The following is a 13,974-nucleotide window of genomic DNA, read 5'->3' as shown; positions in this document are numbered from 1 at the left end:
GTCAGAGGAAGAAGAGGCGGGGGAGAAGATGAAGACACACCCAGATGCCCGCCCAGGGTGCACGTTCCGTAAGTAGAGAACATTCTTTTTTAAGTTATTTTAAAACGGGGGGTAGTTTAATTTAACTTTTACAGTGCCTGAATAGTCTTTTTAAAGGCTATGCACGCATATGTGGGGCTCTATCAGCATGATTTTGCTGATAGAGCCCCTTTAAAGGGCTATTCTGGTGATTTTTCAAGTAAACTGATAAGCAACTGAAGCCCCCACATGAACGGGGTTCCCTAAATTCCCTAAATGAGTACAGTGGCTGGTCACATCTATGTGGTGCCTCTATTCGCTTCTGAGGGACTACCAGAGGTAGGTGAGCGCATACGCACAAGGTAGATGACCACTGCCACTGAAATTGACATGTTTGGCCAGCTTACCTGCGTTTGAAGGCCTTTGTTAGGCTAAGTTCACACGGAGTGTTTTGGTCCGGAACCTGAGGCGGAGGCCTTCTCAGATTCCGGACCAAAAGCCGGATAGTCGTGACTGAAAGCCGGTGCACTGCATCGACATCCAGCTGCGCACTCCGCTCCGGACTAGGCCCAATGAATGGGTCTAGTCTGGAGGAGGGAGTGTCCTCAGGCCGAATCGCGAGGTGAAACTGCCTGTAGAATGGGCATCTCACTACTTTTTTCTGGGAGCTGGAAGAAACGGCTCCTGGAAAAAAAAGACCTGAGCGGCTCCCATTGAAATCAATGGGAGCCATCTTTTTGGTCAGGATTTTGAGGCGGATACAGCCTCAAAATCCTGACCCAAAAACTCAGTGTGAACTTACCCTTAGAGTCTTCCTCATGGGATCTCCATCAACCACATAGTGTCTTTCTGGTATATCCCAGCAGTTTATCATTACCTTGTATGGCTCGAAAAGATGTTTGTTTTTTTTTTTTGTTTTTTTTTCTTTGTATTTTGAAGCTTTATTTAGGAGCTTAAGGAGGAAAACCTCTTTAAAAAAAAAACACACACCATGGTACAGAGATATTTGTCATATTTTATGGTAAACTTTCACCTAATATTGGTCTCCATCTACCTTAGGATATCTCTGGATGCATCTGTATTAATCCAGGCCGACTAACAAAAGGAAAAGTAGGAGGAACATATTCCCGCTTTTTGGTCAAGAAGGAGAACACTGGCTCCGGGGAAAGGAAATCTCCTTGCTTATCTGCCCAAGTTGTTAAAATTTAACTTAATCTACATGTTTCAGAAAATAAAGACTTTACATTGTTTAAAGTGGAGGGAACTGGACGAATTAAACCAGGAAAAAAAGAGTGCGCAGCCAAAAGTGAAGCAGAGGGGTGTGGGAGGCTCGCAGCCTGCCCCTGACCACATCAGACCTGGTGACCACAGGATCATAACAGGGAAACCTATGGGTCCTTGCTAGAAATGAGACGGCCATGCCATGTGCCTGTGTTACATGATAGACAAGTGTTATAGTTAGAATACCACACGGTACCAGCAGGAGACACATATAATGGAGGAGATTTATCAAAAGTAGTTCGGTGGGGGAGGGGAAAAAGGAGCAGTTTCCTGCATTGGTGAGGTTTGGTTCGTTTTGGGGGAATTTTTTTTTTAATTGCCCTGTCCCTAGAAATTGCTTTTGTATGTTCTCCCCACAGTGACCAGGAAGAAAAAAAATCTTTTCTTTCCTAAATGGCATTAGGTCAGTATTTCTCTCCAGCCCCATAGATCCTATGTCTATATGCCCCTGGCAGTGCTCTATAGTATGGTGGTACACTCCACCGAAAAATGTACGTTATGTATATGCCGCCATCTGAAATGTGAGCCATACTGATAATACAGTTTCTGGGCACAGTGTTACAGCCTCATACAATGCATAGGAGCCCGAAACGCTCATGTGAATGCTGCTTCAGTTTACCTCGCCACCAGAGTTATTTGATGTTTGCCATTTACAAAAAAATAAAGCCCATTCGTCCCCATAAACCAGGTGTTTATCAGGAATACACAGTGATGGCATCTATTTGTTTCTCAGGAATCCCCCTTTAAGAGATCTCCTATGCACTGTATAATGTATAACTGCTAGGTTATTAGGGGTCCAAACATTGGGACCTCCAGGGGGTCTTTACATGCACTTGTGCTTCTTTAGTTTGGGGAGAGCTCTGTTCCTATTCATCATCATCATCATGATATATAAATGGAAGTACTTGCAGACCCCCATTCTTCTGATCAGTAGGGGGCACTAAGTGGTTATCCCCCAACGATCAAAAAGAACTGGCGCCTGAAAAATCTACCCCACATCTTCTATATGTGATCGGTGCTCCATTCACTTCTATGGAGCTTAAAGGTCTACAAATCTTTAGGCTAGTGGTCTCAGCGGTCAGACCCTCAGTGACTTGACCCTCAGTGACTTGACCCCCTTCCCCATCCTGTGTATAGAGGATGAAGGGGTTTTGACATTAAAGACTCACAAGTGAAACAAAGTCTCCAAAACCAGGTGACACTTGTTCTTCTTCGGTACTATCCCTTTAAGACTAGGGCTTACATAGTGACTTGTTGTTTTTTTTAGATCTGTGATTTGACTTTTAACACACAGACATGTTGGTAAGAGAGAAAAAAAAGTGTCGCATGCGACCTCCAACCAAAATCCAACAAGTTTGAATTTTCGGCGACTGTCATAGTCACATGACACGGCAATGTGACACCATAGAGAGACATTGAAATATTTGTGGTGCTGTACATGTTGCCATCTTACTCTTCTCATGATCATCTTGGATCCACCACCATGATGGAGGTGGAAGTTTAATGGCTGCTGTTCCAGTTGCCGCTCTTACTAAGCTGGGAGTCATTCATGACTTAAAATTTTTTTAAAAATTAGTGTTTGGCCCCGCCCCCTGCTCAGTCACGTGACCAGCCATCACACCTCTGTGACACAGGCAGTGACCTCATTTGCTGCCCTAATTAGAGCCAGAGAAAGTTGTGATGATTATGTGTTGTACAAATAAAGTTTATTACATAAGAAAGCAATCTGATTGGCTGTCTGATTACCCGCCGTCTCTTCCTGCAACGCCCCCTTGGCGGTGATTGGCTGGCTCTTCTGCAGGGCGTATCCTTGCTCTGCTCTCCTCACTCCCCACCTCAGTGTCTCCGGAGCTGGAGCAGCAGATAGAAGGGGCCGCGCGTCTCCTGCTGCGACTCCTCTGATGCGGGTTACTTGGCGACCGAGAACCGGAAGCACTGGCCACTCCCAACCACGTCCGCATCTGCCTGGGACCCAACCTGAAGCCTGCGGAGTCCTGCGTGCGTCCAGCACAGGTCAGTGTGCGGCCATGTATGTGCGTGTGTCCTGTCAGGGCGTGCTGAGTGTTGTAGTTCCTCATGGCTGTACCGTTCTCTCCTTGCGGTGTTTACCTACCTGTGAGCGCCCTCAGGCAGTGTATGTATCACAGTGTTATTACAGGCGAGCTCACACCCTGCTATGGTGTAGGCGGCCACATGTGAGGAGAGGTGTGGCACTGCTGGGGGCTCTGGTTTGGGCACACGGGGGTCTGGAGAGGTTTGTGCCAGGGGGTGAGGGCATCTGTGGTCTGCACCCAGGGCAAAGGTTAGGTGGGGGGGGGGGCTCATAGGTCTTATGGCACTTGGGGCACCATCCCTGCGCTTTGTACCTGTGTATTGTACAGCACTGGCCCCACTATGGTAGAACCCACCAAAAAGCAATGTTGGGGGTCATAATTTAGAGTTGCTGCTGGGTTACATACCATCGATTCCCCCCAGCATCCCAAAATGTTCTTTTGCCCCCCTGTACAGTGGTATTCACCAAGTGTGTGGAATAGATCAACAGACTGGGCGCTTCTAGGGGCGCAGTGTGAAAAATGTGATGGTTTTTTTTTTTTCCTGGGTGCCATTGTTGGGTATCTGTATAAAGTATTCACCAGGAACGTGCAGGAGGACCTGATGTCCAAAGGCCTAAGGGTATAGTCACACTATCAAGGTGAAAAAAGCGGCAACGATCTAGATGGGAGACAGAATTTGGGAGATTTCAAGATAGAAAAAGCTTTAAATAAAAGAACATGTGAACATCTAGACCTGTGTTAAGGGTATGTTCACACTGCTTTCTAATATTAGATCTGTGACACCTAGGACCCCGCAGATCAGCTGTTGCAGGACAGCATGGATCCCAGGAATGTTTACATTGTAGTCTATGGGACACAAGCTGCTGCACGTAAACACGCATGTACGGCAAGTGATCGGCAGTCGGCATGTAAACATTCCCAGGAGCCGCTGCTGAGGGTCTCACATCCAGGACCCCCGGAGATCTAGAAGACTGATAACTCCTTCAAGGCGATCTGCTTTGAAATGAGTGACCAACGCCCCAAAACAGTCTCAAATGTAAAAACTTGCTGATTGTGGGGGCAGATTTTGGTTTTTCAGCTTGGTAAAAGTCAGTGTGAACATCCCCTTACACTCTCTGACATCAGGCAGTTGTGATATATGGTAGTGTATATCTCTGATCCTATCGTGTTGGGGCCTTTGGTTTACATGGCCTGTTATACTGCACTATATTCTATATTATACTATATATATCCTTTGCATAGGTCATCAATATCAGATTGCTGGGGGTCAACTTGCGATCAGCCCCATAGAAGGGAATGGAACCTCGGTCACAAATGCACACCCAGGGACTCGGGTTTCCCTGTCGTTGTGATCTGTATAGTCAGACCCCTCACAGTCATCCCCTAGACCATAGGCAGAGCACACTTTGCGGTTGTCTTTGGGGTAGCCCCGGTACACACGGGAGATGACCATTATGATCAATCCTCCATCATGAATCATTTCCTGCCTGCCCCAGTTGTGAAATGTTTGCCTTAGTACATTAGAGCTGTTGCCTGGCTTTGAGCGATGCGGCCGGATTGTAGTGTTTCTAGTCCTGCTGCCAAAGTGATTGTTAGGTTTACTATAGCCCATGGTCATGTACAGGTCAGTCATTGAGAATTGTCATCCACCCTGGGATAGAGCTGTAGTTAGGGCGCATTCACTATTGGTATTCTTGATCTTGTAATTTCCGAAATTACCTCCAGATTCTTTGAACCTCCTACATTTTTAATAGCCGGAATGTGTTTGGTCATGGGGGAAATAGCTGTGATACATAGGACATGACTGTACAACAGAGATCTCCATTACAAGATGGTCAGGCATAGAATACCTGCATGCTATCTCTTCTGAGCCCCCCATGCACACGCATGCTTGGCTCGGCTGAGCATGCACGTGTTATAAAGAGGGAGGGGAGAAAGCCGCTGCCATAGTCTGTGGATTGTCCAGCCCAATCAGCTTCACCCACAGCCATTAAAAAGTGGGGTGAGCAAGCACTGATATGTGGCCACATATGGATACTGTATACCGAGTCTTGGACCAACCTACTGCATGACATTCTTGAGAACACGTGAAGATAGCCTGGTATAGTTCCACTTCTTCCTTGGAATGTCCTTTAGTTCAGAGGTTACTGAGGCCGTTTCTAGTAGGTGGGTGTGAGGCTATGAAATGCTACTTAGCAGGATAATCCTTGTTCTATCATTCTTATCATACCAGGCCTCGTGTCAACAATGAATAGCTACAAGATCGCCCATTCAATTCTCAAGCAGGACACGCAAAGCCGTCTAAATGCCGCATTCATAGTAAGGTTACCAGGGATTGGAAGAGCGGCTAAAGTAAACCAGTGCTTTGTGCTGAGGGCCATAGCCTGAAGTCTTCTCCACCCACCATGTTTACTTGTACACTTAATAGTCTACACATGTCCTTAGTTGAGCTTGAAAAGGCCCCTGCCACCCCACAGGTCCTTCACATTACATCTATAACAAAAAGATGATCTATTTGGTGCGACTTATATCCCTACCCACACGTGGCATGCCTGGGCCTAATGATGTGCCTGTCCGTTTTGTCTGCCATTCACCTATGGCAGCTTTGCCAGCGCATTCACTGAACATGTTCATATAACAAGAAGGGACTTTGTTTTTTTTGTTTTTTTTTCCCTCACCCCTTGGAAAGGTCTTTGCGGGTCTGACACCCAGACCCCACACAGATCAGCTGTTGCAACAGTGCAAGCTAATGTAATGGACAAGGAGAGTGTGGCGTCTGCTCCCTTTCAAGTGATAGGAGCAATTCTGCAGCCCTGTCCTGTGGTGGCCCTGGGGAACTGCAGCTCTTCTCTCATTACTTCAATAGCAGTCAAGCAGCTTCTGTTTCCTCGTCCATTGCTTTGGCTTCAGGCGTCCAGAGGCTGCTGGAACTGCTGGTCTGGATATTGGACCACCACGGATCACATACTGATGACCTTTCCTTAAGATAGGCATTAGGGCCAGAGAACCCCTTTAGGCTACTTCTCTCTTTTGCTCAGTCCACTCCCGGCTTTGGCTCAAAAAAACGCAGCTTTTACACATCCTGGGGACTCTGCTTTAAAGCCCCATACACAAAGCTAGGTTCACCTCTGTACCAGTCATTCTGGTTCACTGGAGGAGCTGGACTGCTAAAACAGCGGTTACCTGCGGACCCCAGTAACCATAATGGGTGCTGCCGAGTGTCTGCCCTCTGTGCAGGATTTTTCACGCCGCCAATTTCTGGTGGTTTCTGCGTCAGTCTCCAACGGAGATGTGAAAACTTATCCAATTGTGGCGGGGTCTGCTAACCTTTACTGGGTGGGTGATGGCTGTTGGGAGGAACGAAACCAGATTAGTTTTTTCCTGAAGACCAGCTGTCCTACAAGTATCCGGCAGTTATCATTCTGCTTGATGGAACGTACGTGTTCATGGGAAGTCGCTCTAGTTGTGGGCTTGGTGGTTACTAATAGAAGTGCAGTTCTTCATGGTAAAATATTCTTGCACAATCCGTTGCCAAGATGACTATCCAGCTCATTGGAATAATACGTGCTCGGGCAGCGGCTCTAGAAGGAGCTGATCCCAGAATCCCATATATTTGGCTGCCTGTCAGTGGCCCCCACCGACTCTCTCCCTGAATCAGCAGAACGCCTTTAAAACAGAAAAACAGGGCTGTGTTGCAATGCTGTATGCGCTCATTGTGAGGATTCTGGGGAATCGCATAGTACGAGGTGACGGAGAGCCAAAGGGTATTATGCAATACAGCTAGGCTGACAAAGGGTTAATGGATGGACGTGGACATTTTATTGTGAATTCAAATGACCGAATAATTGCAGATAATATCTTAAAAGTCCACATGGTCTCCTACAGAGGGGTGTAACTGAAAGCTCATGGGGCCTGCTACAAAATCTCTGCGCAACAATCCACCGTTTCCCATCTGTTCATTTTAGTAACTGGCCACAGACTGCCGTGAAGTATTGTGCAGTACATGTCTGTGCACACAGGCGTCCCATCATTGCCGTCCCGTCAGTGCCCCTCACATCATGTCCCTTTTGTGCCACAGAATCCTTCCTTGACTATATACAGTTAAAAGTTGGGGGGTTTTTTTTGCAATGAGATTTTTTTTTTTTTCTTTTCTCTCAAAGTGGAAGGCAGTTTATCATAAATCTTCTCCCTCCAACTCTCCTGGGGCTGGGGTCATAAATTTACGATGGACAGACTGCCAGCCATCAAAGTACTTTATCCAGCCCTAGCGGATTGTGTGACCTTTGGGCCTCCTCGGTTTCTGTAACCCTTAGGGTTAAGTTCACACAGGGTTTTTTGGATCGGAACATGAGGCGGAGGCTGCCTCAGGTTCCCATCCAAAAAACTGGGTAGCCGCGACTGAAAGCCGGTGCACTGCACCAACATCCAGCTGCGCACTCCGCTCCGGATTAGGCCGAATAAATGGGCCTAGTCCAGTGGAGGGAGTTTCTTCAGGCCAAATTGTGAGGCAACTCTGCCTGAAGAATGAACATCTCACTTCTTTTTTCTGGTAGCCGGAAGAAACGGCTCCCGGAATAAGCTCCGGAGTGGCTCCCATTGATTTCAATGGGAGCAATCTTTTTGGTCAGGGTTTTGAGGTGGATACGGCCTCAAAACCCTGACCAAAAACTATGTGTGAACTTACCCTTATAGTCAGGCCTCTACATCACTCCTGTCCCTTGACTTGCATGTGTAATGCACGATTGAAGATATAATATCCAGTCTATGGGTCATACACAGGTAATGAGGACCTGTCGCCTCTCCTGTTACCTGCTTTAGTGAGTGTTTGCATGCCCCATGAAATCACCATGGAGGCCATAGCTCTTGTATTCTTGCCCAGCAGCTGTGTCCGTCACAGACCCCTCTTCTACTCAGACTATATAGAGTAGACTGGAGTTGGGTCACTTGACTGAGGCATCAGCAAGGGGAGGCCGAGGAGTCGGAGTTCCTGGGCATCCCAAATTGCAAGGGTAACCTTGGAGCTCTGGCAGACTGTGGAGTATATTAGTGATAAAGCTTAACTGGTGTACTATTACTTGTTATTACCCCCGATAACCCCTTTAACCTTGCTTTCTTTAGAAGAGGCATGAAAAAAAGGCTATCTGAGAAAATGGCACAGCACCCAGCCGATCAGCTCTGAACCTTTGTTTTAGCCATCAGTGTGGGTTTCGGCAGACTCCTACAAGTCATATGTCACTGTGTCAGTAGTGGCTCACCCCAGACATCACTAGAACAAAAATGACTGACTATAAAGGGCTCGTTCACACGTGGGGCGGTTTTTGGCACAGAGAGTGACGCGGGGAGCCTCGTCACTCTCGGGTCAAAACCTGCCTGCCACGAGCGTCGCGGTCTCGGCTTCCCCCTCCGGAGTCGGCTGAAATGAATGGGCTGACTTCGGAGGTTGCTGACGCCAGGCGGAAGCCGAGCCGTGGAATCCGCCTGAAGAAAGGGCAGCTCGCTTCTTTTTTCCGCTAGCGGAAACATGCTGCCAGCGGAGAAAAGAACGCTAGTGGTCTCCATTGACCACCATTGTATGGAGGCGGATTTTGAGGCGAAATCCGCTGTCAAAATCTGCCTCCTTGCCCTCGTGTGAACTAGCCCTAAGACGTATGGGGGCCTCCTGAACTCCCAGCCAAACCCGTGTGTATGGAAAGCTCATACCTAGCTGATGGGTATCTACAGTATATGGAAATCCATTGTGCATAGCATCTCCCCAGTCTATGATGGAACCCTCTTGTGTATGACTATTCCCCCAGTATGGAATATATTGTCTGTTATGTTCAGTGACTTGGTAAAATGAATTCCTTCTCCCTATCCTATAACTTTTTACCATATATTTCAGGTGCGGTCTTCTGGTGAAGGCTACGAACCAGAACAAACATCTCCAGCTGATGTCGGAACAAACGTTTGCCTAAAGTAGGTTGTGTTCATTGCCCTATATAATATACGTGTGTAGTATTAACCCCTAGCCTGATAAGATTAACAGTATTGTTTCTTCTTCTTGGATCAGAGACTAGATGTTTCATATGAAGAGGATCCCTCACTATTCAGTTCCCAACTACCAAGGCTGAGAGACCACAAACATGTCAACCAAAGCTCCCATCTACCTGAAGAGAGGAACCCGTAAAGGAAAGCTGAGAGATGTCCTGTCTCCTGACATGATCAGCCCTCCCCTCGGAGACTTTAGACACACCATACATATCGGCAGCGGAGAAGGAGATGTTTTTGGAGACATTTCTTTTCTGCAGGGCAAATTCCACCTCCTTCCTCGACTAAACTGCAGCTCTTCTACGTCTTCATCACCAGATGCTACCCCGCCTCTGTCGCATTCAGAGCTGCCGTCGCCTGTCTTAAAGAATGCCATCTCGCTTCCTACAATAGGGGAGCCACAAGCTCTCTCGCTCCTTCAGTCCCCTCCTCCGAAACCGCCTCGGCTTCACCTGGATGACAAGAATAAAAGCCCTGTGAACGAAATGGCCAAATCTTTGCAAGCGAAAGATAATAGCGTATCAGCTGAGGTACAGGAAGAAAGGTTCCTTGCGCACGCTGGGTCTCTTCTTTCCCTTCATGTGGACTTGGGACCTTCGATCTTGGATGATGTCTTACAAATAATGAACAAAGAGTAGACTTATCTGTTCTGTGGGGACTAAAGGACCAAAGTTCTCGGACGGTTTTTATTCAGCTTTCATTTTAAACACTACAAAGATTTTAGGATTCTATTATTCGGGCAGTGACCATAAACGATCCGATGTTGCCTTATGTATGACTACATCATATAGTCTGTATATGCTTTATATTGTTGAGCATCAACTTGCAGATACTTTGGGGCCTATACTGGAAACGAACAATGTGGACGTTGTTTGTGCCTACGCCGCGGCACGCCGCTCCGCCTCCACATAGCCAAAGCATCTCCAGTTCTTTTACAAATGCTTTTCTTAAAGACTTCTAGTGCCTTCTTGCCAGGAAATGATAAACGACACTTTATTTTATTTCCCCCCCCCCCCTTTGGAATGTTTTTATGATATTTGTAAGGTTCTTGAGATGCAATACAGAAAGCTATTTTCGAGTTGTCTGTGTGTGTCTTTTATTTGCCTTATACTTGGGGTAAGTTCAAATTTGGCAGTAAATTTTGTCCTAAATTTGCCCATGTATTTATATGAGGCTGAATGAGTGGAAGCGGAAGTCTTATCTTAAATTCCTCCTCCTCCTAGGCCCGTAGAATCTTAATATTCAACTAATAGTTTAATGTACTTTTCATCCTTTACAGTTTCCCCTCTAGAACTAACTGTAGGGGAAGGAGGAAATAAGTCATACGAATAGATCCTAGAACACCATTGATGGCTAAATTACTCTTCTGAGTTGTCTATAAAAGAAGACCTTTCATGTCCTCAGGCACATGCGGTTTTATATACCGCTAGAAAGCCAACAGTGCTCTGAATTTGGCTCATTGTCAGCTTTCCTGTTGTGTCCCAGGGCTGGAGATATCGCTGCCGTTATAACAGCACCGATTTCTGTCCACTGTCAGAAGGGTGTTCCTGACAGTCTAGCTGGGCTGTGAGGAACGTCCCCCCCCCCTAACAGTATTCATCCATAGTCATGTACTGTCAGAGGGGGCGCTCCTTACCTCCCAGCGATGACTCTAAGTTGTGAAGAACGCCCCCAGTACTAGTTCATGGATGAGTACTGTCACAGCCCAGCTAGACTGTCAGGAATGCCCTTCTGACAGTGGGCAGAGATCAGTGCTGTTATAACGGCAACGATCTCTCCAGCCCCAGGGCACACAGCAGGGAAAGCCGAAAGTGCACTGAATTCAGCGCACTGTCTGCTTTCTAGCAGTATATAAAACCACATGTGCCCGAGGACTTGAAAGGTCCTCTGTAAATAATCGCTCCGCAGCTTTGCCCCCTTCAGAACTGCTGACTGCATTATATAGACGATGGAGACAGCATTGCAAACGTTCCAGAGATGATCATCATTCAGGTGACATGCCAGAGAAATCCACATTTTAAAGGGGTCTTCCAGGACTTAAGTTGGATACCGTTATCCTATTCACAGGATCTTTTGTATGGAGCTCATACAGTGTACGGAGTTCCTGTCCATACAATACAGTGGTGGTGCTGGGAACTGCAGCTCTGTTCCTATTCAACAAAGTTGTTTGAAAGTTTAGGTATGCTTTACAAAATAACTTAATAGATCTTGGCCATTCTCAGTAATAACTTTATTTATATTGTGTCAACATATTCTGCAGCACTTAAGAAATCAGAGGGTACGTGAACTGATAATATTTGCTATTACAATGTGATGAAAATTTAACATATCAAGCAATAGGAGCAAAGGCCCTGCTCGTGAGCGCTCACATTCTGATTAAATCAGGAGACAAGAGGTCGGAGGGCTTGTTTGGCACAATGGTCCAGACATCTTTTAATAAACAAGGTCATAGAACTGAAGCAGTATGAGCCGACCCTAGTCGCTATCTGTGACCATAAAGATACCAAGTGCAGGGTAACTTCTAGATGAAAGGGTCAGATTCTGAGGAATAGACTAGGAAGGATAGCTTAAGATAAGAAATGTTAGTCTAGTGTGTAGAACAATGGGATCTGGTCATGTGATAAGCTGCTGAAATAGATCTGATTTAAAGCTATTGTAGTTGGGGATTAATCTGATTGCCCAGGGTAAAGCATTCCAGAGCACTGGTGCAGCTCAAGAGAAGCTTTGGAGACTGGGAAGGGAGTTTTGTGTCATGGTTTTCATTGTTTTGATGCCAAAAAAGAGCACCAAATGCCATGACGGATGCTCTAACACATGGACAAGAAGATCATGATATAGTTTAGCTCGAGAGGGTCAAAAACTTCTCACTCTGTTTCTTAACCGCATGTGGGAACGAAGTGAGAAAATAAAAAACCCCATTCGCAGTCCATGGCCGTTATGTCGCCGTTGTCACAGGTTTCATATGATTGTACTTCTATAGTTACTGAAATGCTGTATGGTAAGAATATAATATTACTTGTGTTGTACAGATCTCATCTTACCTAGGTAGGAATAGACTATAGAATGACAAAGCGAATACGACATGTAAGGGGAATATGTGAAATCCTATACTCGTCTCATAAGCAACTGGGATGCCTAAAGCAAGAGAATGGCAAAAATAAAAATAAATCACTTCTGCTGGTCGGATGTGAAGGAGGGCCGGCCTCAGCTTGTCCAATGTGAACACTTTACTGTAGAATAGATGTATCATGGAGGCTGATGCTGGATGAGAGATCTGCCGTATGTGTACATGGTCTAGTCTGTTTGTGCCAGACACAATTTTTAAATTCTTTTTTGGCCCATTTCCGCAATGCCCCCTTTATCTTAGAATCCACACCCATATGTTTAGCATGTCGAAAAATTTAAACCTAGTCCTGGCCACTATATTAAATCAAGCATGAGTCTTGTGCCACGGGGATTCAGTCTCCATAATGATGGTGTCATCTGGTCACTCCAGGACACATAGACCTACAGCTTCTCCTCTCTGTTCCTTTGGGCAAGGTGGGGAAAATCACAATTTTAGAGGATAACCTCTACTTACCATGGGTGCTTCTGGCCCATCTTTACCGTGCCTCCAAGTGGCCCTCGGTGGGGGAGGGGGCATCCGCTTTTTAATGGGAACCCCTGTTCCAGGCCCCCAGCACATACATACATATATATATATATATATATATATATATATATATATATAATATTTTTTTTTTTTAAGACTTTAACCAGAGACTAGGCCCACCCTCCCTGGGCTTCACAGACCTCCAGACCCATCCTAGGCCTTTCTATTGGTCAGGGGGCAAGCACTATCCTATTGGTCAGGGGTCTCTCTATCCTGTGCATGTGGGAAACCCTGGGGTGGACCCCAAGTTCTTCTCAGAAAATTCCTTTTTTCCTGTTTCACCAGCAGCTCCTGCAAGTTCCTCGGGGATATTCAGAATTCTTGAGGGATACAGCTGCTGGGCAAACTTCTCTGTGCAGCTTCTTTGCAGCAGTTGGCGATCGGACGTTCATCTGATTGTCTGGTTGGTTAACCCTCTTGCGTTACCCCTATTTACCTTGTGCCCCCTACAGCATGTCCTCCCATAAAGAGCCTTTTTGTAGGCGCACCCGCTGTAATAAAGAGTTACCATACAGCCAGCCTGAGCCCATCTGCTCTCTATACCTAAGCCAGTTCACGACCCTTCCAGCCCCTCTCCAGTGGATTTCAATTCACTGCTATGGGGCTGCCGGGACAGTAATCACCAGTAGTGCCCACAGCAGAGAATGGAGTGCTGGTCATGCAAGTACATTGGTGCTTCACAAAGAGGCTTTAGGGGGATTTTAGATCCTCTGTTCTCTGAATGGCTGGGGGGATCGGGTAGTTAGGCCCCCAGTGATCAGACACTTATCCCCTGTCCTGTGGATAGGAGATAAGTGCTCTTAATGGCAAAAACGCTTTAATGTCATTTGCTCTCATCCGTCACAGGGGTCTTGACTAGAGATGAGCGAGTACTGTTCGGATCAGCCGATCCGAACAGCACGCTCGCATAGAAATGAATGGATGTAGCCGGCACATGGGGGG

At 46.5% G+C, this 13,974-nt stretch overlaps 2 protein-coding genes across 2 annotated transcripts in view; both read left to right on the top strand.

The window, feature by feature from the left end:
• Positions 1 to 1,513, top strand: part of POLA2 (DNA polymerase alpha 2, accessory subunit) — a 35,117-nt gene extending 33,604 nt beyond the window's left edge. Inside the window, exon 19 of the mRNA XM_075281437.1 lies at positions 1,078 to 1,513. Within this exon, the coding sequence (XP_075137538.1) occupies positions 1,078 to 1,227 (150 nt within the window). The 3' untranslated portion in view covers positions 1,228 to 1,513. The remainder of the gene's footprint in view (positions 1 to 1,077) is intronic.
• Positions 1,514 to 3,147: 1,634 nt separating this feature from the next.
• On the top strand, positions 3,148 to 10,433 carry CDC42EP2 (CDC42 effector protein 2). Its single transcript, XM_075281455.1, has 3 exons — positions 3,148 to 3,312; positions 9,235 to 9,308; positions 9,403 to 10,433. The coding sequence occupies exon 3, from the start codon at positions 9,476 to 9,478 to the stop codon at positions 10,016 to 10,018; it is 543 nt and encodes a 180-aa protein (XP_075137556.1). The 5' UTR covers positions 3,148 to 3,312; positions 9,235 to 9,308; positions 9,403 to 9,475; the 3' UTR covers positions 10,019 to 10,433.
• Positions 10,434 to 13,974: the final 3,541 nt, after the last annotated feature.

The sequence above is a fragment of the Leptodactylus fuscus genome, chromosome 7 (assembly GCF_031893055.1).
Source record: "Leptodactylus fuscus isolate aLepFus1 chromosome 7, aLepFus1.hap2, whole genome shotgun sequence".
In the NCBI taxonomy this organism is placed as follows: Eukaryota; Metazoa; Chordata; class Amphibia; order Anura; family Leptodactylidae; genus Leptodactylus; species Leptodactylus fuscus.
Note: the sequence above shows the minus strand (reverse complement) of the source record. Positions and strands in the feature narration are given on the sequence as shown.